The 23,374-nt window shown below is 43.9% G+C and overlaps 2 protein-coding genes across 2 annotated transcripts in view; one reads left to right on the forward strand and one right to left on the reverse strand.

Annotated features, from left to right (window-relative positions):
- Window positions 1–13,928, forward strand: part of LOC109867724 (transcription factor Maf) — a 91,440-nt gene extending 77,512 nt beyond the window's left edge. Inside the window, exon 3 of the mRNA XM_031802168.1 lies at window positions 13,823–13,928. The gene's annotated coding sequence lies outside the window, so the exon portion shown is untranslated. The remainder of the gene's footprint in view (window positions 1–13,822) is intronic.
- The window catches only part of wwox (WW domain containing oxidoreductase), a 253,753-nt gene continuing 244,154 nt past the window's right edge, over window positions 13,776–23,374 (reverse strand). The window contains exon 9 of the mRNA XM_031802167.1: window positions 13,776–15,034. Coding sequence (XP_031658027.1) covers window positions 14,843–15,034 — 192 coding nt within the window. The 3' untranslated portion in view covers window positions 13,776–14,842. The remainder of the gene's footprint in view (window positions 15,035–23,374) is intronic.

Genomic DNA, 23,374 nt, shown 5'->3' on the forward strand with positions numbered 1-23,374 from the left:
CTATCTTCCCCTTCTATCTTCCTCTCTCCCCTCTCCCACCCCTCTCCCCTCTCCCACCCCTTCTCTCTTACTCTCTCCCCTCTCCCTCCCCTTCTATCTTCCTCTCTCCCCTCTCCCACCCCTTCTCTCTTCCTCTCTCCCTCTCCCAACCCCTTTCTCTCTACTCTCTCCCCTCTCCCCCTTCTCTCTTCCTCTCTCCCTCCCACCCCTTCTTCTCCTCTCTCCCGCTCCCCACCCTTCTATTCTCCTCTCCCCCTCCTCCCTTCCCGCTCTTCCTCTCTCCCCTCTTCCACCCTTCTATCTTCCTCTCCCCCTCTCCCTCCCTTCTATCTTCCTCTCTCCCCTCCCTCCCCTCCCTTCTATCTTCCTCTCTCCCCTCTCCCACCCCTTCTATCTTCCTCTCTCCCCTCTCCCACCCTTCTATCTTCCTCTCCCCCCTCTCCCACCCCCTTATCTCTGACTCTTCTCCCCTCTCCCCCCTTCTATCTTCCTCTCTCCCCTCTCCACCCCTTCTCTCTTCCTCTCTCCCCTCCCCCTCCCTTCTATCTTCCTCTCTCCCCTCCCCTCCCTTCTATCTTCCTCTCTCCCCTCTCCCTACCCCTTCTATCTTCCTCTCTCCTCTCTCTCACCCCTTCTATCTTCCTCTCCCCCCCTCTCCCACCCCTTATCTCTGACTCTCTCCCCTCTCCCCCCTTCTATCTTCCTCTCTCCCCTCTCCCACCCCTTCTATCTTCCTCTCCCCCCTCTCCCTCCCTTCCTCACTCTCTTCAGTGAGATGAATCTGTAGACAGGGCCTAATAATTGTACTTCAGCCCAAGTGCACATTTTTCTTTGTGTTTGAAAGCCGTGACAAGCAGGAGTTATTTCTCTCTCCACCTCCCTCTACTCTCTTTCTCTCTTTCTATACTTCCACCCTCTTTTCTGTCTCTCTCTCTCTCCCTCTACTCTATTTCTCTCTTTCTATACTTCCACCCTCTTTTCTGTCTCTCTCTATCTCCCCTATCCCACCACTCTCTCTTTTTCTCTCTCTCACTCTTTCTCCTACAAAGGGCTGAATAGAATAACTGGTGGTTTGCAAGGTCACGCTGTCTAGTGAGACACACAGGGGGTTTCTACAGGAGCCATGTCCTCCCAGGTGCCATGTTCAGCCTCAGATATAAAGAGACAGAGGAAGTTTTGGATAGCATACAGCAATATAGCTAGGTGGAAATAATGTAGCTAGGTGGAAATAATGTAGCTAGGTGGAAATAATGTAGCTAGGTGGAAATAATGTAGCAAGGTGGAAATAATGTAGCTAGGTGCAAATAATGTAGCTAGGTGGAAATAATGTAGCTAGGTGCAAATAATGTAGCTAGGTGGAAATAATGTAGCAAGGTGGAAATAATGTAGCTAGGTGCAAATAATGTAGCAAGGTGGAAATAATGTAGCAAGGTGGAAATAATGTAGCTAGGTGGAAATAATGTAGCTAGGGAGAAATAATGTAGCTAGGGAGAAATAATATAGCTAGGGGGAAATAATGTAGCTAGGGAGAAATAATGTAGCTAGGGAGAAATAATGTAGCTAGGGAGAAATAATGTAGCTAGGGAGAAATAATGTAGGTAGGGGGAAATAATGTAGCTAGGGTGAAATAATGTAGCTGGGGAGAAATAAGGTAGCTAGGGAGAAATAATGTAGCTAGGGGGAAATAATGTAGCTGGGGAGAAATAATGTAGCTAGGGGGAAATAATGTAGCTAGGGAGAAATAATGTAGCTAGGGTGAAATAATGTAGCTGGGGAGAAATAAGGTAGCTAGGGAGAAATAATGTAGCTAGGGAGAAATAATATAGCTGGGGAGAAATAATGTAGCTAGGTGGAAATAATGTAGCTAGGTGGAAATAATGTAGCTAGGGAGAAATAATGTAGCTAGGGAGAAATAATGTAGCTAGGGGGAAATAATGTAGCTAGGGAGAAATAATGTAGCTAGGGTGAAATAATGTAGCTGGGGAGAAATAAGGTAGCTAGGGAGAAATAATGTAGCTAGGTGCAAATAATGTAGCTAGGTGGAAATAATGTAGCAAGGTGGAAATAATGTAGCTAGGTGGAAATAATGTAGCTAGGGAGAAATAATGTAGCTAGGGAGAAATAATATAGCTAGGGGGAAATAATGTAGCTAGGGAGAAATAATGTAGCTAGGGAGAAATAATGTAGCTAGGGAGAAATAATGTAGCTAGGGAGAAATAATGTAGGTAGGGGGAAATAATGTAGCTAGGGTGAAATAATGTAGCTGGGGAGAAATAAGGTAGCTAGGGAGAAATAATGTAGCTAGGGGGAAATAATGTAGCTGGGGAGAAATAATGTAGCTAGGGGGAAATAATGTAGCTAGGGAGAAATAATGTAGCTAGGGTGAAATAATGTAGCTGGGGAGAAATAAGGTAGCTAGGGAGAAATAATGTAGCTAGGGAGAAATAATATAGCTGGGGAGAAATAATGTAGCTAGGGGGAAATAATGTAGCTAGGGAGAAATAATGTAGCTAGGGTGAAATAATGTAGCTGGGGAGAAATAATGTAGCTAGGGAGAAATAATGTAGCTAGGGAGAAATAATATAGCTAGGGAGAAATAATATAGCTAGGGAGAAATAATGTAGCTAGGGGGAAATAATGTAGCTAGGGAGAAAAAATGTAGCTAGGGAGAAATAATATAGCTAGGGAGAAAGAATGTAGCTAGGGGGAAATAATGTAGCTAGGGAGAAATAATGTAGCTAGGGAGAAATAATGTAGCTAGGGAGAAATAATATAGCTAGGGAGAAATAATATAGCTAGGGAGAAATAATGTAGCTAGGGGGAAATAATGTAGCTAGGGAGAAATAATGTAGCTAGGGAGAAATAATGTAGCTAGGGAGAAATAATATAGCTAGGGAGAAATAATGTAGCTAGGGGGAAATAATGTAGCTAGGGAGAAATAATGTAGCTAGGGGGAAATAATGTAGCTAGGGAGAAATAATGTAGCTAGGGAGAAATAATATAGCTAGGGGGAAATAATGTAGCTAGGGAGAAATAATGTAGCTAGGGGGAAATAATGTAGCTAGGGAGAAATAATGTAGCTACGGAGAAATAATGTAGCTAAGGGGAAATAATGTAGCTAGGGAGAAATAATTTAACTATCGAGAAATAATATAGCTAGGGAGAAATAATGTAGCTAGGTGGAAATAATGTAGCTAGGGGGAAATAATGTAGCTAGGGAGAAAGAAGGTAGCTAGGTGGAAAGAATGTAGCTGGAGAGAAATAATGTAGCTAGGTGGAAATAATATAGCTAGGGAGAAATAATGTAGCTAGGGAGAAATAATTTAGCTACGGAGAAATAATGTAGCTAGGGAGAAATAATGTAGCTAGGGAGAAATAATGTAGCTAGGAAGAAATAATGTAGCTAGGTGGAAATAATGTAGCTGGGGAGAAATAAGGTAGCTAGGTGGAAATAATGTAGATAGGGGGAAATAATGTAGCTAGGGAGAAATAATGTAGCTAGGGAGAAATAATGTAGCTAGGGAGAAATAATGTAGCTAGGGAGAAATAATATAGCTAGGGAGAAATAATATAGCTAGGGAGAAATAATGTAGCTAGGGGGAAATAATGTAGCTAGGGAGAAATAATGTAGCTAGGGAGAAATAATATAGCTAGGGAGAAAGAATGTAGCCAGGGGGAAATAATGTAGCTAGGGAGAAATAATGTAGCTAGGGAGAAATAATGTAGCTAGGGAGAAATAATATAGCTAGGGAGAAATAATATAGCTAGGGAGAAATAATGTAGCTAGGGGGAAATAATGTAGCTAGGGAGAAATAATGTAGCTAGGGAGAAATAATGTAGCTAGGGAGAAATAATATAGCTAGTGAGAAATAATGTAGCTAGGGGGAAATAATGTAGCTAGGGAGAAATAATGTAGCTAGGGGGAAATAATGTAGCTAGGGAGAAATAATGTAGCTAGGGAGAAATAATATAGCTAGGGGGAAATAATGTAGCTAGGGAGAAATAATGTAGCTAGGGGGAAATAATGTAGCTAGGGAGAAATAATGTAGCTACGGAGAAATAATGTAGCTAAGGGGAAATAATGTAGCTAGGGAGAAATAATTTAACTAGGGAGAAATAATATAGCTAGGGAGAAATAATGTAGCTAGGTGGAAATAATGTAGCTAGGGGGAAATAATGTAGCTAGGGAGAAAGAAGGTAGCTAGGTGGAAAGAATGTAGCTGGAGAGAAATAATGTAGCTAGGTGGAAATAATATAGCTAGGGAGAAATAATGTAGCTAGGGAGAAATAATTTAGCTACGGAGAAATAATGTAGCTAGGGAGAAATAATGTAGCTAGGGAGAAATAATGTAGCTAGGAAGAAACAATGTAGCTAGGTGGAAATAATGTAGCTGGGGAGAAATAAGGTAGCTAGGTGGAAATAATGTAGATAGGGGGAAATAATGTAGCTAGGGAGAAATAATGTAGCTAGTGAGAAATAATGTAGCTGGGGAGAAATAAGGTAGCTAGGTGGAAATAATGTAGCAAGGGAGAAATAATGTAGCTGGGGAGAATAAGGTAGCTAGGGGGAAATAATGTAGCTAGGGCGAAATAATGTAGCTGGGGAGAAATAATGTAGCTAGGGAGAAATAATGTAGCTGGGGAGAAATAAGGTAGCTAGGTGGAAATAATGTAGCAAGGGAGAAATAATGTAGCTGGGGAGAATAAGGTAGCTAGGGGGAAATAATGTAGCTAGGGCGAAATAATGTAGCTGGGGAGAAATAAGGTAGCTAGGGAGAAATAATGTAGCTAGGGAGAAATAATGTAGCTAGGGAGAAATAACGTAGCTAGGGAGAAATAATGTAGCTAGGGTGAAATAATGTAGCTAGGGAGAAATAAGGTAGCTAGGGGGAAATAATGTAGCTAGGGAGAAATAATGTAGCTAGGGATAAATAACGTAGCTAGGGAGAAATAATGTAGCTAGGTAGAAATAACGTAGCTAGGGAGAAATAACGTAGCTAGGGAGAAATCATGTAGCTAGGGAGAAATCATGTAGCTAGGGAGAAATAATATAGCTAGGGAGAAATAATGTAGCTAGGGAGAAATAATGTACCTAGGGAGAAATAACGTAGCTAGGGAAAAAATAACGTAGCTAGGGAGAAATAACGTAGTTAGGGAGAAATAACGTAGCTCGGGAGAAATAACGTAGCGGGGAGAAATAATGTAGCTAGGGTGAAATAATGTAGCTAGGGAGAAATAAGGTAGCTAGGGAGAAATAATGTAGCTAGGGAGAAATAATGTAGCTAGGGAGAAATAACGTAGCTAGGGAGAAATAATGTAGCTAGGGAGAAATAACGTAGCTAGGGAGAAATAACGTAGCTAGGGCGAAATCATGTAGCTAGGGACAAATAATGTAGCTGGGGAGAAATAATGTAGCTAGGGGTAAATAACGTAGCTAGGGAGAAATAATGTAGCTAGGGAGAAATAAGGTAGCTATGGAGAAATAAGGTAGCTAGGGAGAAAGAATATAGCTAGGGATAAATAACGTAGCTAGGGAGAAATAAAGTAGCTATGGAGAAATAATGTAGCAAGGGAGAAATAAGGTAGCTAGGGAGAAATAACGTAGCTAGGGAGAAATAATGTAGCTAGGGAGAAATAATGTAGCTAGGGAGAAATAACGTAGCTAGGGTGAAATAATGTAGCTAGGGAGAAATAATGTAGCTAGGGAGAAATAATGTAGCTAGGGAGAAATAATGTAGCTAGGGAGAAATAAGGTAGATAGGGAGAAATAATGTAGCTGGGGAGAAATTAGGTAGCTAGGTGGAAATAATATAGCTAGGGAGAAATAATGTATCTAGGGAGAAATAATGTAGCTAGGTGGAAATAATGTAGCTAGAGAGAAATAATGTAGCTAGGGAGAAATAATGTATCTAGGGAGAAATAATATATCTAGGGAGAAATAATGTAGCTAGGGAGAAATAATATATCTAGGGAGAAGTAATGTAGCTGGGGAGAAATAAGGTAGCTAGGTGGAAATAATGTAGCTAGTTGGTTCTCTCGGAGCTTGAGTAAGGAAGTGTTCTCTGATTAGTTTTTATTTGAAACTCAGCAAAAAATAAATAAACGTCCTCTCAGTCAACTGCGTTTATTTTCAGCAAACTTATCATGTGTAAATATTTGTATGAACAAAACAAGATTCAACAACTGAGACATAAACTGAACAAGTTCCACAGAAATGTGACTAACAGAAATGGAATAATGTGTCCCTGAACAAAGGGGGGGTCAAAATCTCTGGGAGTAATGGCTATAGCTCTCACCCTCGGATCCAACAGGTCCCAGACGTGCTCAATGGGATTGAGATCCGGGCTCTTCGCTGGCCATGGCAGAACAATGACATTCCTGTCTTGCAGGAAATCAGGTACAGAATGAACAGTATGGCTGGTGGCATTGTCATGCTGGAGGGTCATGTCAGGATGAGCCTGCGGGAAGGGTACCACATGAGGGAGGAGGATGGCTTCCCTGTAACGCACAGCGTTGTTGCAATGACAACAAGCTCAGTCCGATGATGCTGTGACACACCGCCCCAGACCATGACGGACCCTCCACCTCCAAATTGATCCCGCTCCAGAGTACAGGCCTCGGTGTAACACTCATTCCTTCGACGATAAACGCGAATCCGACCATCACCCCTGGTGAGACAAAACCGCGACTCGTCAGTGAAGAGCACTTTTTGCCAGTCCTGTCTGGTCCAGCGACGGTGGGTTTGTGCCTATAGGCAACGTTGTTGCCGGTAAAGTCTGGTGAGGACCTGCCTTACAACAGGCCTACAAGCCCTCAGTCCTGCCTCTCAGCCTATTGTGGACAGTCTGAGCACTGATGGAGGGATTGTGCTTTCCTGGTGTAACTCGGGCAGTTGTTGTTGCCATCCTGTACCTGTCCCGCAGGTGTGATGTTCGTATGTACCGGTCCTGTGCAGGTGTTGTTACATGTGGTCTGCCACTGCGAGGACGATCAGCTGCCCGTCCTGTCTCCCTGTAGCGCTATCTTAGGCATCTCACAGTACGGACATTGCAATTTATTGCCCTGGCCACATCTGCAGACCTCATGCCTCCTTGCAGCATGCCTATGGCACGTTCACGCAGATGAGCAGGGATCCTGGGCATCTTTCTTTTAGTGTTCTAAGTTTTCATAAACATGACCTTAATTGCCTACCGTCTGTAAGCTGTTAATGTCTTAACGACCGTTCCACAGGTGAATGTTCATGAATTGTTTATGGTTCATTGAACAAGCATGGGAAACAGTGTTTAAACCCTTTACAATGAAGATCTGTGAAGTTATTTGGATATTTACGAATTATCTTTGAAAGACAGGGTCCTGAAAAAGGGACGTTTATTTTTTTCTGAGTTTATGTGTTATCCAAGGGAACGTTAACTACAGGCCAAGCATTTGCATCTCAGAATTATTTTTAGGTATGGGTTTTTTGGTCTCAGTATATTGAATGTTTACATGTTCATTTCTATAGAATATTCTCCAGCCTCAAATACATACACTGCCACATAGCAGTGTTAGACGCAGCCTGTACAAGGAGTGCCAGAACACCCTGGGACTAAACATATGGGCTCCTCTAGAATATTCTCACCAACCTCAATCTCACACATATGTGCGCATGCTCACACACAAACACACACACATACACACACAAACACACACACATACACACAAACACACACACATACACACACAAACACACACACACATACACAAACACACACACATACACACACACATACACACACACACACACACACACACTCTTTCCTCCCTTTCTTTTGCATGGGGCAAAAAAAATAGATTTCAAAGGTATTACATGGTGAAGCTGATCATTGAGTCGACATTGAATTGGCAGACAGTCTGTGTAACTGTTTGGTCTGAGCCTGGTTAAGGTGATGATGTGCTGTTCCACCACAGGTATTTACATGTCAGATAGAGAAGCAGCCGACACAGCTACAGGGGACAGTCCCACTGCAGTGAACACCAACGCCAACGGCCACACACACACACATAGATACACCACACACACAAACACAGCCACAAGCGCTCACACGCATGCACACAGGCAGACGGTTTCGGGCCACACCCCACCCCAATGCGCGCACACACACACACACACACACACACACACACACACACACACACACACACACACACACACACACACACACACACACACACACACAGAGAGCTAACACTATAGTGACTGAGTAAAGGTGCAGCATGTAAAGGTACAGATGGCAGGAGGAATACAGACAAACAGATACCAGTCTGTTAGCATGAATAACACTGTTTAACCACCTTCACAATTCAACATAGAATCATATTGATATTTTAATTAAGATTGTAAATGACATCCTATCTTATTTTAAACACTACATGAGTGAAATGAATGGTTTTGTCCAATAAGCACTTTAACACCAACTCATATTTTCTGGAATATCTCAGCCACAGCAAGCCTCTGTATTTAGTTGGCAACAACTTCATTGACTTCATTACAACAGCACTTAATGAATATTGATTAGTCGTTTAAATCACATCCTAAAGAGAAAGAGAGAGAACGAGTGTGTGTGTGTGTGTGTGAGAGAGAGAGCGCAAGAGAGAGTTTATAGCCTGGTGTAGTCAGAAGGTACAGTATATTTCCTCAGTAGATATGTATTGAGTTAGTCTAGTCCATGGAGGACTTTAGCATTGATTGTGATAATTAAATATATCCGCTCCAAATGGCAGCATTCCAACTATCAAGACTACCAATATCAGCAACACAAACATCCTCAAATCAATCCACCTATAATTATACATAATTATACACTGAGAAGGGAAATTAATCTTATGGCAAAAAATATTTGATAAATTCACATATATACATGTTTCAATTACAAATCAGGATCACCACAAAGAGACATACAGTTGAAGTCGGAAGTTTATTCATCCCATTCCCAGTGGGTCAGAAGTTTACATAGACTCAATTATTATTTAGTAGCATTGCCTTTAAATTGTTTAACTTGGGTCAAACGTTTCGGGTAGCCTTGCACAAGCTTCCCACAATAAGTTGGGTGAATTTTGTCCCATTCCTCCCGACAGAGCTGGTGTAACTGAGTCAGGTTTGTAGGCCTCCTTGCTCGCACGCGCTTTTTCAGTTCTGCCCACAAATGTTCTATGGGATTGAGGTCAGGGGTTTGTGATGGCCACTCCAATACCTTGACTTTGTTGTCCTTAAGCCATTTTGCCACAACTTTGGAAGTATGCTTTGGGTCATTGTCTATTTGGAAGACCCATTTGCGACCAAGCTTTAACTTCCTGACTGATGTCTTGAGATGTTGCTTCAATATATCCACATCATTTTCCATCCTCCATGATGCCATCTATTTTGTGAAGTGCATCAGTCCCTCCTGCAGCAAAGCATCCCCACAACATGATGCTGCACTGTTGGGATTGTGTTCTTCGGCTTGGAAGCCTCCCCCTTTTCCCTCCAAACATAGCAATGGTCATTATGGCCAAGCAGTTCTATTTTTGTTTCATCAGACTAGAGGACATTTCTCCAAAAAGTACGATCTTTGTCCCCATGTCCAGAACGTGTCTCCTTCCTGAGCGGTATGACAGCTGCATAGTCCCCTGGTGTTTATACTTGCGTACTATTGTTTGTACAGATGAACGTGGTACCTTCAGGCGTTTGGAAATTGCTCACAAGGATGAACCAGACTTGTGGAGGTCTACAATTTATTTTCTGAGGTCTTGGCTGCTTTCTTTTGATTTTTCCATTATGTCAAGCAAAGAGGCAGTACGTTTGAATGTAGGCCTTGAAATACATCCACACGTACACCTCTAATTGACTCAAATTATGTCAATTAGCCTATCAGAAGCTTCTAAAGCCACGACATCATTTTCTGGAATTTTCCAAGCTGTTTAAAGGCACAGTCAACTTAGTGTATGTAAACTTCTGACCCACTGGAATTCTGATACAGTGAATTATAATTTAAATAAACTGTAAACAATTGTTGGAAAAATTACTTGTGTCATGCACAAAGTAGATGTCCTAACCGACTTCCCAAAACTAAAGTTTGTTAACAAGACATTTGTGTAGTGGTTGAAAAACTAGTTTTAATGACTCCAACCTAAGTTTATGTAAACTTCCGACTTCAACTGTATATGTAGGGATGGAGGGAGAGGTAGAGAGAGAAGAGAGGTAGAGAGGAGAGGGAGAGGTAGAGAGAGGAGAGGGAGAGGTAGAGAGAGAGGAGAAGGAGGAAGAGAGAGGTAGAGAGATAGTAGAGAGACAGAGAGGGAGGAGAGAGGTAGAGAGAGAGGAGAAGGAGGAAGAGAGAGGTAGAGAGATAGTAGAGAGACAGAGAGGGAGGAGAGAGAGGTAGAGAGACAGAGAGGGAGGAGAGAGAGGTAGAGAGATGTAGAGAGACAGAGAGGGAGGAGAGAGAGATAGTAGAGAGACAGAGGGAGGAGAGAGAGGTAGAGAGATAGTAGAGAGACAGAGAGGGAGGAGAGAGAGAGGTAGAGAGATAGTAGAGAGACAGAGAGGGAGGAGAGAGAGGTAGAGAGATAGTAGAGAGACAGAGAGGGAGGAGAGAGAGAGGTAGATAGATAGTAGAGAGATAGAGAGGGAGGAGAGAGAGAGGTAGAGAGATAGTAGAGAGACAGAGAGGGAGGATAGAGAGAGGTAGATAGATATTAGAGAGACAGAGAGGGAGGAGAGAGAGGTAGAGAGATAGTAGAGAGACAGAGAGGGAGGAGAGAGAGAGGTAGAGAGATAGTAGAGAGACAGAGAGGAAGGAGAGAGAGATAGTAGAGAGACAGAGAGGGAGGAGAGAGAGAGGTAGATAGATAGTAGAGAGACAGAGAGGGAGGAGAGAGAGAGGTAGAGAGATAGTAGAGAGACAGAGAGGGAGGAGAGAGAGATAGTAGAGAGACAGAGAGGGAGGAGAGAGAGATAGTAGAGAGACAGAGAGGGAGGAGAGAGAGAGGTAGATAGATAGTAGAGAGACAGAGAGGGAGGAGAGAGAGAGGTAGAGAGAGGAGAGACTTTGAGGGGCCTTAGTGGTGGGTAAAAAAATCTAGGTCTTCCTCCTCTGAGAGAAGAATGCTCCCCACTGGACACAGATGTCAGTTCTACGTCTAGTTTTGATTAACAATTGGTTGGGTTTTCAACTCATTTGAATTCGATGTGAAATTAATCTCACCATGTCTGGATTTTGGTTAAAAGTTGTGTGAAACAATACAAAATGGCAATCAGTTTTCCACTTTGATTCAACATCATCGCATATATTTTTGGGGGTTGAAATGGCATGGAAACCACGTTGATTCAACCAGTTTTTGCCCAGTGTGTCTCTTCTCCTCTGTTCTGCTATCCCCTGTTCTCCTCTCCTCTGTTCTCCTCTCCTCTCATTTCCTCTACTCCCCTGTTCTCCTCTCCTCTGTTCTCCTCTCCTCTCCTTTCCTCTAGTCTCCTGTTCTCCTCTCTTCTGTTCTCCTCTCCTTTCCTCTAGTCTCCTGTTCTCCTCTCTTCTGTTCTCCTCTCCTCTCCTTTAGTCTCCTGTTCTCCTCTCCTCTGTTCTCCTCTCCTCTGTTCTCCTCTACTCCCCTGTTCTCCTCTCTTCTTGTTCTCCTCTCCTCTCCTTTCCTCTAGTCTCCTGTTCTCCTCTCCTCTCCTTTCCTCTACTCTCTTCTGTTCTCCTCTCCTCTCCTTTCCTCTACTCCCCTGTTCTCCTCTCTTCTGTTCTCCTCTCTTTTCCTCTCCTCTCCTGTTCTCCTCTCCTCTTTTCCTCTCCTCTCCTGTTCTCATCTCCTCTGTTTACATCTCCTATTTTCCTCTACTCTCCTGTTCTCCTCTCTGTTTACATCTCCTCTTTTCCTCTCCTCTCTTCTGTTCTGCTCTCTCCTGTTCTCCTCTCTTTTCCTCTCCTCTCCTGTTCTCATCTCCTCTGTTTACATCTCCTCTTTTCCTCTCCTCTCTTCTGTTCTCCTCTCCTCTCTTTTCCTCTCCTCTCCTGTTCTCATCTCCTCTATTTACATCTCCTCTTTTCCTCTACTCTCTTCTGTTCTCCTCTCCTCTGTTTACATCTCCTCTTTTCCTCTCCTCTCTTTTCCTCTCCTCTCTTTTCCTCTACTCTCTTCTGTTCTCCTCTCCTCTCTTTTCCTCTACTCTCTTCTGTTCTCCTCTCCTCTCTTTTCCTCTCCTCTCTTTTCCTCTACTCTCTTCTGTTCTCATCTCCTCTGTTTACATCTCCTCTTTTCCTCTCCTCTCTTTTCCTCTCCTCTCTTTTCCTCTACTCTCTGTTCTCCTCTCCTCTGTTTACATCTCCTCTTTTCCTCTACTCTCTTCTGTTCTCCTCTCCTCTGTTTACATCTCCTCTTTTCCTCTCCTCTCTTCTGTTCTCCTCTCCTCTCTTTTCCTCTCCTCTCTTTTCCTCTACTCTCTTCTGTTCTCCTCTCCTCTGTTTACATCTCCTCTTTTCCTCTCCTCTCCTCTACTCTCCTGTTCTCTGAGCATTGGGAGGAAGTGTAATGTATTGATTAACTATCTGATGATTCCGATAGGACCTGATCAATAAGACTTTCTTTGAAAGCCAGTCAGGAATCCCCCTCTACAGTCAGAACACACACACACACACACACACAGATCCACATCAGCAATTCACACCTAGAAGACATCTTAATGATGTGTTTCCTGTTTGCTTGTTGTCTGCCTGGGATCTCTCTGAGTGTGTGTGTCATTGACTGGTTAAAGCAGGAGGACTATGTGCTGTTGATGTCTCACTCATTTTGCCTTTGAAGGAGCTCAGTGACATGCATCAATCTGTCAGTACTGTGTGTGTGTGTGTGTGTGTCTATGTGTGTGTGTGTGTAGAGGGAGAGGGGTGTAAGTATCTCAGCTTGCTGCTCCTTACCAGTTCGGGAGCAGAGGAAGACAAGTGGAAGGGGCCCAGCTGTAGCAATACAGTCCCTAAGGGCCACAGAAGGGGTTCTGGACCTATAACGGGGTGCACCTCCTCCCCCTGTAACCCATCCCTCTCTCCCTATAGGTCAGTGAGTGTGTATAGGCCGGTTACATGCCCACACAGCCACAGGGTAGCAGGAAGAGTTCAGGTCAACTCCAACATGCCTAAAAATAATAGGATTTTTTTTTAGGCTAAACAAAAGATTTGTAAAGCTTAGGGGATGTCTAAATGTGTTGTTTCTTCTCTAGCCTAGAGACTTAGACATTCTGGACACCTCTATACATCTCTCTAAATCTCCCTGTCCTCAAATCCTCAGTGTGTGTGTGTGTGTGTGTGTGTAAGAACACTGAAAAAGGCAGCTGTAGTCTGGGTACAGTAGGCTAAACAGATTACACCAGAACAGATGAGTGTATGTATAATAGTGTTGAATCCTGTTGAACACTGTGCCGGGCAGGGTTCGTTTAGCAGTGAAAGGGACTGACTCTCTCAGGCATCGATTCAGCCGACCAACCAGGCATGAGAATAATGCAGGTCAGCCATATGATTGGTTGGTCAATGTGTCGATTACTCCCTGGCCCTGCCCAGTACTTCCTGGTAGAGGGGTTGAGTTGAAAATAGTTCCAGGTCAAAGGGTGTTCTGCTGCTCACTGACCACATAAAGGAGTCTCATAGACCATTTCTGGCCCTCTTCCTCCCAAAGTCTACACTCTTACACCCTATGCTACATTTGTTTTGATTTCTTTGAATAGGATCCTACCAACTGTGTGTGTGTGAGCATTGAAATGTCCAGACACATAGTGTAAGAAACCATCTTTAATGTGTCCTCTTCTTTTCCTTTACAGAAACCATGAGAGAGGAATGCTGATATCTTAACATCATTCCGCGGCACCAGACGGCCACAAAGCACAACGTCCAAACATGTCCAAACCACCCAGAAACCAAGCAACAGACCCTGTACAGAAGTCCAGATGGACCCGTCACCCAACACCGCACACTTTGATGACGAGATTATCCCCCAAAACAAATGACAACAAAACTAAACATCCAAGGAAAATACTGAGTTCCTGTTTGATCAACTACTAAAACTCCTGGATTCTCTCTTTCTCTATCACCAGTAGCTACATACATAATTGTGACTGAACATTGTGACAAAGATACAGTACCACATTGTACATTACATTTTGTAGAGTTTATAAGTATAAGTTATAAGTATAAGTTATAATATGTAGGTTGGAGGTCTAACTGTAGACAGACACTGTAGAGGGGAGAAATGATGATGCGTGAGTTCCCGTTAGCACATAGGCCCAATGCTGTTCCTGTAAATAATGGGCAGTAGAACTGAATAGGGCCTCATATGGAATACAGCTAGTCCATCTGTATATAGCCATGACACCATAGCTCTAATATGTACATAGGCATTCAATTATACCTCCTTATTTCTCCTCTCCCCCTTTAACCCCCCTACACTAGCGCAATGATACTCACCATATCGCTATACTCAGACATGTAAAATATATATATACAGGAGGAAACTGGATACAGAGAGAAGATACACACAGTGTCTGTTGCAGCTGGAAACACACTGGAGTGAGAAACACAGACCCACTTTGGCTGGAATAAGGAACTGGTGAACTCTCCATGCCACAAAGAGGCACACAATAACCCCGGTGTATTTGTACGTGTATTTTACTCCCCTTAGTGAAGTGAAAGTTTCAGTTCAATGGTTTGAAAGCTTTCTACAGTCCACTCAATGTACAAATTTTCATTTTCATCCACACTTTCTCCCTCCATTCCTGATTGGCTAGTCCTTCCTCTCTCCCCCAGTCCTGATAGGCTGTTGACAGTCAGTGTGGGCGTGTCAATCAGAGGGCCTGTAGGCCCGTAGGCCTCTCTGAGACCAGGCGCTCGCTTAGCTCCCACAGGCTGGCTGCAGTGACCTGGTCCTCGGCCTGGGGGGAGGGCAGGCAGCGGAAACAGTTGTTGAAGTACATCCCTCCTAGACCCTCCAGCTCCGGAGCTACCGCACAGTACACCGTGGTGGCTGCCCCCTGTTGCTGTGGAGACAAAGAGACAGAGGGACAACAGTCAACATGGAGGACAGAGACAGAGCAGCACTGATCAACATCATCTGTGTGGGAGGAGGGGACCGTCAGAGAGAATGACAGAGGCCCTCTTGTCCGCCAAGAGATACACAGGAACTCCAGCCACCCTACAGATCCTGCCAAGACACCTCCACTGGAATACACACACCTGTACTCAGTGACCCTCATCTCTCCTGATCCTCCAGAGCATCCATATGAGACAGACAAGGAACTCCATACAAACGGAGAGAGACAGAAAGATAGACACAGAGAGGATAAACTCCATAGAGACACCCCTCTCTGCCACAGCCCATAATGATGGGGCAGTGTTACCATAGGGACTATGGATCTGGATAGATATGTATATACAGTACCAGTCAAAGGTTTGGACACACCTACTCATTCAAGGGTTTTTCTTTATTTTGACTATTTTCTACATGGTATAATAATAGTGACGACATCGAAACTATTAAATAACACATATGGAATCTTGTAGTAAGCAAAAAAGTGTTAAACAAAATATTTGAGATTGTTCAAAATAGCCACCCTTTTACTTGATGACAGCTTTGCACACTCTTGGCATTCTCTCAACCAGCTTCATGAGGAATGCTTTTCCAACAGTCTTGAAGGAGTTCCCACATATGCTGAGCACTTGTTGGCTGCTTTTCCTTCACTCTGCGGTCCAACTCATCCCAAACAATCTCAATTGGGTTGAGGTCGGGTGATTGTGGAGGCCAGGTCATCTGATGCAGCACTGTTGAAAAACAAATGTTAGTCCTTCTAAGGGCAAACCAGATGGGATGGTGTATCACTGCAGAATGCTGTGGTAGCCATGCTGGTTAAGTGTGCCTTGAATTGCAAATAAATCACTGACTGTGTCATTAGCAAAGCACCCCCACACCATCACACCTCCTCCTCCATGCTTCACGGTGGGAACCACACATGAGGAGATCATCCATTCACATACACAGTGCTTGGAACCAAAAATCTCAAATTTGGCCTCATCAGACCAAAGGACAGATTTCCACTGGTCTGATGTCCATTGCTCGTGTTTCTTGGCCCAAGCAAGTCTCTTCTTATTATTGGTGTCCTTTAGTTGTGGTTTCTTTGCAACAATTCGACCATGAAGGTCTGATTCATTCTGTTCAGTCTCCTCTGAACAGTTGATGTTGAGATGTGTATGTTACCTGAACTCTGCAAAACATCTATTTGGGCTACAATCGGAGGTGCAGTTAACTCTAATGAACTTATCCTCTGCAGCAGAGGTACCTCTGGGTCTTCCTTTCCTGTGGCGGTCCTCATGAGAGCCAGTTTCATCATAGCCCTTGATGGTTTTTGCGACTGCACTTGAAGAAACTTTCTTGAAATGTTCTGGATTTGCTGACCTTCATGTCTTAAAGTAATGATGGACTGTCGCTTCTCATTGCTTATTTGAGCTGTTCTTGCCAAAATATGGACTTGGTCTTTTACCAAATAAGGCTATCGTCTGTATACCACCCTTACCTTGTCACAACACAACTGATTGGCTCAAACACATTAAGAAGGAAAAAAACTCCACAAATGTCCTTTTAACAAGGCACACCTGTTAATTTAAATGCATTCCAGGTGACTACCTCATGAAGCCGGTTGAGAGAATGCCAAGAGTGTGCAAAGCTGTCATCAAGGCAAAGGGTGGCTACTTTGAAGAATCTCAAATATAAAATATATTTTGATTTGTTGAACACTTTTTTGGTTACTAGATGATTCCATATGTGTTATTTCATAGTTTTAATGTCTCCACTGTTATTCTACAATGTAGAAAATAGTAAAAAATAAAGAGAAACCCTGGAATGAGTAGGTGTATCCAAACTTTTGACTGATACTGTACATATATATATTTCTCTTTTTGTATGTATACAGCACTGCTGACTCTCCACAGAGTGCATGCTTATGTGAATGTGGTAAATACAGACCAGGGGCAACACTGTCTGTCCACAAAACAACACGATCTCTGTAGAATACCACAATAACTGTAGGAAGGTGGCGACTGTTCATCCAGATTTGACGTAAAACACACCCAAAATATGTTGCACTTGATATTTCTACAGCTGCAATATTTTGTAGTTGTTTTGTGGACGTTTGCACACTGGAGGGCTGTTTTCTGGACAGAGGATGTGGCCCACGGTGTTCTAGACTGGGGAGGAGGGAGCAGCTCTTCTCATTGGGAGTAGGGAGCCAGAGGGTTCTGTAAACTCTCTATAAGGGAACATACAGTATCTATGCCATGATTACACATCTGTATATGTTCACATCATCTAGGGGTTCACGAGGGAAGTCAGACTGTAGAGTAGAGAGCAACGGTCCTAAACAGTAAACATTGGAGTACATGCTGTTTGCCACAGTAAAGAGTGAGATACACTGGTAAAAAGTAATATGATGAGAATAGTGCTCTTGTACACACACGTCATATACAGTACAGGCATACACAAGCTCGCAAACCCCCCTCCTTTCTCTCTTCTCTTTCTCAGAAACGTAGAGAGCAGACAGCCTGTAACACTCTCTACCCTACACCCTCTAATTGAGTGGGAAATGACTACTCAGAAGCTGTGTTTCTCAGTTTAACATCTCGAATCCAGTTTACAGTAGTCTGTAGTCACACTGTACTGAGACATGCCGCCCTAATGCAGCACCAGCCGGCACAGTCGGTAATTAGGAGCGGCGAGAGGGAGAGAGGGAGTGCGATTCCACAGCGTTTGAAACAGAGAGAGGAAGAAACAGACATCAGATAGTATTATAGCCAGAATTCAGGAGCTCAGAGGATCTTTCATGTAGCCCTGCTGCTGGCTAAAAACTGCTGTGACGTTATGAGAAGACAGGAGACTGTTCTGGAGATGATTTCTATAGACACATGAAATACTTCTCTCTGGCTAACTGCTCTTTATCTACAAATGAGACTGGGGGGAGGACTGGTGAGAGACTGCAGTGCAGAGCAGTTTAGTACAGTGCACTGGCAGAGCAGCAAGGGTCTGTACACAAACAAACACACACACACACACTTCAAAGGCACAGCCTCATTGAGGCTCATTTGAGCATCTGCAGCCCAAGCTGGCAGAGGCTAATACAGAGAGTCACACATACGGAGATATACCAGAACTGTTCCAGCACACACACACTGGCTGTCATTAAGATCTAGCAACACACACAGTCACACATACAGAGATATACCAGAACTGTTCCAGCACACACACACTGGCTGTCATTAAGATCTAGCAACACACACAGTCACACATACGGAGATATACCAGAACTGTTCCAGCACACACACACTGGCTGTCATTAAGATCGAGCAACACACACAGTCACACATACAGAGATATACCAGAACTGTTCCAGCACACACACACTGGCTGTCATTAAGATCTAGCAACACACACAGTCACACATACGGAGATATACCAGAACTGTTCCAGCACACACACACTGGCTGTCATTAAGATCTAGCAACACACACAGTCACACATACAGAGATATACCAGAACTGTTCCAGCACACACACACTGGCTGTCATTAAGATCTAGCAACACACACAGTCACACATACAGAGATATACCAGAACTGTTCCAGCACACACACACTGGCTGTCATTAAGATCTAGCAACACACACAGTCACACATACGGAGATATACCAGAACTGTTCCAGCACACACACACTGGCTGTCATTAAGATCTAGCAACACACACAGTCACACATACGGAGATATACCAGAACTGTTCCAGCACACACACACTGGCTGTCATTAAGATCTAGCAACACACACAGTCACACATACGGAGCTATACCAGAACTGTTCCAGCACACACACACTGGCTATCATTAAGATCTAGCAACACACACAGTCACACATACGGAGATATACCAGAACTGTTCCAGCACACACACACTGGCTGTCATTAAGATCTAGCAACACACACAGTCACACATACGGAGCTATACCAGAACTGTTCCAGCACACACACACTGGCTATCATTAAGATCTAGCAACACACACAGTCACACATTGTACACACAGTCATACTCAGTCTCACACATGTACACATAGTCACACAATGTACACACAATCACACAATGTACACACAGTCACACACACATGTACACACAGTTACACACAGTCACACAATGTACACACATGTACACACAGTTACACACAGTCACACAATGTACACACGGTCACACAATGTACACACAGTCACACACATGTACACACAGTCACACACATGTACATGCAGTCACACACATGTACACACAGTCACACACATGTACACACATGCACACACATGTACACACAGTCACACACAGTCACAGAATAAAGTGGATGCATACATACATAGACATATAGTAGACTCTCTCATTGAGCAGACAGACACACTCATCAAACTTCCTTCTCAGTGCTGGTAGTAGCAGAGGCAGATTGAGGCGGTTTGAAACCGCAGATGAAACAACTGCATCTCTCTGCTGTCTCCCTCCCTGCCAGCACACTGATAACTCTACACACCTCATAGGACTGGCATATCAAAGGCTCACACATGTCACTCAGTGTCAAAGAGACACACCCAGACCCACATATACACACTTCAAAAGCAGGGTGTCAGATCATTTAGCTAACCAGTCACCCTCAGGTATCTGCTTTAGAACGTAGACACAAACTCATTGGAAGATGCCTGCTCATCTTACTCTACTTCCAGGGTCATCTCTGTTTTAGGTGAACGGTGGACCATCAATACATTGGAATGATTTACACCTGATCTGAGAATGCAGCTCTACAGCACAGCAGGGAATTCTGTCTGAGGGAGACAACCAAGATATGTACACAGCAGAAGGAGAGTGAGGGTGAAAGAGAGAGGGAGAGAGAGTGTGTGTGTGTTATCTTCTTGGTGTTCAGCTCGGCCCTCCCACTACATGACCTTTTTACCCATGTAAGAGATAAGCCTGATGAGTTTAGCATGCTAGACATTAACATGTGGAACCACCCACCACCACTATCTATTAGAGAGACATAGAGAGAAGAAAGGGAATGTGCTGGGCTGGTGACATGCATACACACACACACACACACACACACACACACACACACACACACACACACACACACACACACACACACACACACACACACACAATCCCTCCTGACATGTACAGTAGCCCAACAGATGTGTATAATCATGTACATTATAAATAATACCTGTACATTCTAGGTGTCGACCAACCAGTGGCTCTTTCTATTTGTGTACTAGTGTTTGTCAATGTAAATCCTGATTCTGATATACATAGTTTTACAGAGTTGACAGAGAGAAATGACTGGTTTTCTTGGGGTTGGTATGTTATGTTCCTATCAGACAGAACTGACCACCGCAAACTGGTGAGTGGAGAGGAAAGGGTTAATTGAGTGTGAGCCCGAGCAACTGTCCCCGAGACATGACATCACATGAATCACCAGAACTACAAGGGGAAGGGAAGCGGGAACAAGAGAACTCTTTCACTTCAGCAATATACAAGACATGTGACAAACCGAAGTAGCAGGGTCCTAGCCAACAAGATCTTTTCCAGACCACTTAAACACACAAACCCAACCTCTGCAATCTCTATGCTTTAAAGGCTGCAATAAACAGGTCCTAGATCAGCAGCAATAACCTGACCATGTCTGGCCTGAACCATCACTGCTCGGGAAAATAGTCCTGGATCACATTTATGTCTTCCAATTTTCAACATAATGAAAATATTTCCAATGTGTTTGGAAAGTATTCTGCAATATTTAACTGTTGAACAGCCACTATTCAATGTATTAAAAAGCAAGGTCAGAGAGAAGGGAGATATTGGTGTTGAATCATTAAAGGGTAACTATACTGTACCGCATAGTTGTTCGGTGTTGTTTTCATAGTATAACATGTTACTGTCGTGATCTCCAACCATGTCTAATCACTCTGTGCTTGTACAGTACAGCAATACTATATGATGCATTGTGCTATTTGTTAGCACAGGACTAATGCACCAGGAAGAGAAAAAAAACACGTTTTGTTTCTGCCTCATCAAGGTTGTGCACTGTCATTCTGTCATACGAGCGTTCTGTGATAATATGTGTGACCCTTTTCTCTGACGTGTGTATTTATGACATTGACCTGTAGATACACCCAGTACTGTGGAGCAGTCTGTTCGTGTCCCAGCCTGTCCTGTCCTGTACAAAGGAACATGTAAATAGCAAACGGCTATGCATGCTGACACTCTAGCACTTCTTTCAGGTACTTTTATAATCCCAAACTCCTCATATGGCATGTCCTGAAAATCACCTATGAACACGGCAAATAAAAAGAGAATAATAAAAAAAGAACCAAGATGTCAGACGATGACATCCTGGACAACGTGTAAAGTCCTACAGTTTTCTTACTCTTGTAGGTGGTTCACTTCCGTTCCTTTAACTGTCATTCTGTCATTCTTAATGTGGTTAAACCATTCTGGTCAAGGTTCTGTTCAGTTGTCTTGGTGTGTGAAGGGTCGAGGCAAAGCAGAGAGGCAATCTGTGTGTTAACAACTAAAGCCTGGTTAAGAGTCTGTCCACATCTGTCACAGGGCAGCATAGTCCTCTCCTGTTGTGACGAGAGCAGACATGACTGGCTCTGGCAAAACACACAGGGGGACACTGATTGTGATTTAACACGGTTCTGTTTAAGGAACTAGAATTGGAACTAGGCTATACAACAAGCTTATATGATGACAGAAGATAGTATGAGCAGTAAACGAGCTTTGCCTCAGCCGTGGACCCAGTCTGTCTGAACTAACAGTCTCACATGAAGGTCTATCTATGCCATGATGGAGAAGATGGGACTCCAACAGGACCTTGTGCTTTTGTTGATACTTTAGGAATGTTTATTTCCAACCCAATGGTGTTCACAATAGATGGAAGTATCTGATTTTTAATCTGTGCTAAAGATATTTCACATTTAATAAATGATCATTGTAACAACACGTCTGCTGCCTTGTCTCTGGCCCATGTTTGTGTAATAGAGAGCGACAGAGCGAGTGAGAGTGAGAGAAAGAGAGAGAGAAGAGAGCGAGAGAGTGTATGTTTACACTAGCCCTCAGCGGCGCTAGCCTCTGCGAGCCGACAGCCCATCTAAGCGTACCCAGCCCAGATGTGAGGGGAATCCTGGGTAACGTGGTCCACTCAGATAAACGGCCTGGCCCTCCATTCAGCATAACCAATCAAACGGAAGGGGAGGGATTAACACCACAAACACACCAGCACACCTCTAAAATCAACACAACGTTCACCCTCATAACTCCACAGTCACCCCCGTAACCTCAGCCCCCCCCTCCACACACACACACACACACACACACACACACACACACACACACACACACACACACACACACACACACACACACACAAGTATAATGCTGTTCTTGCCATTCTAATGGGAGAGCCCTCTAAGGCACTGGCCTCTGCTCCTCGGTATGTATTACATTCTATTAAAAAGCAGTCATTAGCCCCTAGGCCTTCTGGGTAATATAGGGAACTGGGCGGCCTGCTCCCCAGAGGGGCATTAGGGACAGGATGGAGAGACCACACACCTAACCCTGGCTCCCCCTGTCCCCACATCACATCTCTGCATCTGAAGAACATTAGGAGAGAGAATGCCGTATAGCGTAATTTTTTTTGCACTGTTGGTTAGAGCCTGTAAGTAAGCATTTCACCTGTTGTATTCGGCGCACGTGACAAATAAACTTTGATTTGAGAATGGAGAGACTGTATACTTTCAACCCCTGCTACTGCTGTGCCATACCTCTACCCTCTCTGTTCGCCACACTCCACCATCTCTGCCTCAACTCCAACCCCTGCTACTGCTGTGCCATACCTCTACCCTCTCTGTTCGCCACACTCCACCATCTCTGCCTCAACTCCAACCCCTGCTACTGCTGTGCCATACCTCTACCCTCTCTGTTCGCCACACTCCACCATCTCTGCCTCAATTCCAACCCCTGCTACTGCTGTGTCATACCTCTACCCTCTCTGTTCGCCACACTCCACCATCTCTGCCTCAACTCCAACCCCTGCTACTGCTGTGCCATACCTCTACCCTCTCTGTTCGCCACACTCCACCATCTCTGCCTCAACTCCAACTTCTGCAACGTGTGTGTCATACCTCTACCCTCTCTGTTCGCCACACTCCACCATCTCTGCCTCAACTCCAACCCCTGCTACTGCTGTGTCATACCTCTACCCTCTCTGTTCGCCACACTCCACCATCTCTGTCTCAACTCCAACTTCTGCAACGTG

This window comes from Oncorhynchus kisutch, linkage group LG22 (genome assembly GCF_002021735.2).
Source record: "Oncorhynchus kisutch isolate 150728-3 linkage group LG22, Okis_V2, whole genome shotgun sequence".
Taxonomy (NCBI): domain Eukaryota; kingdom Metazoa; phylum Chordata; class Actinopteri; order Salmoniformes; family Salmonidae; genus Oncorhynchus; species Oncorhynchus kisutch.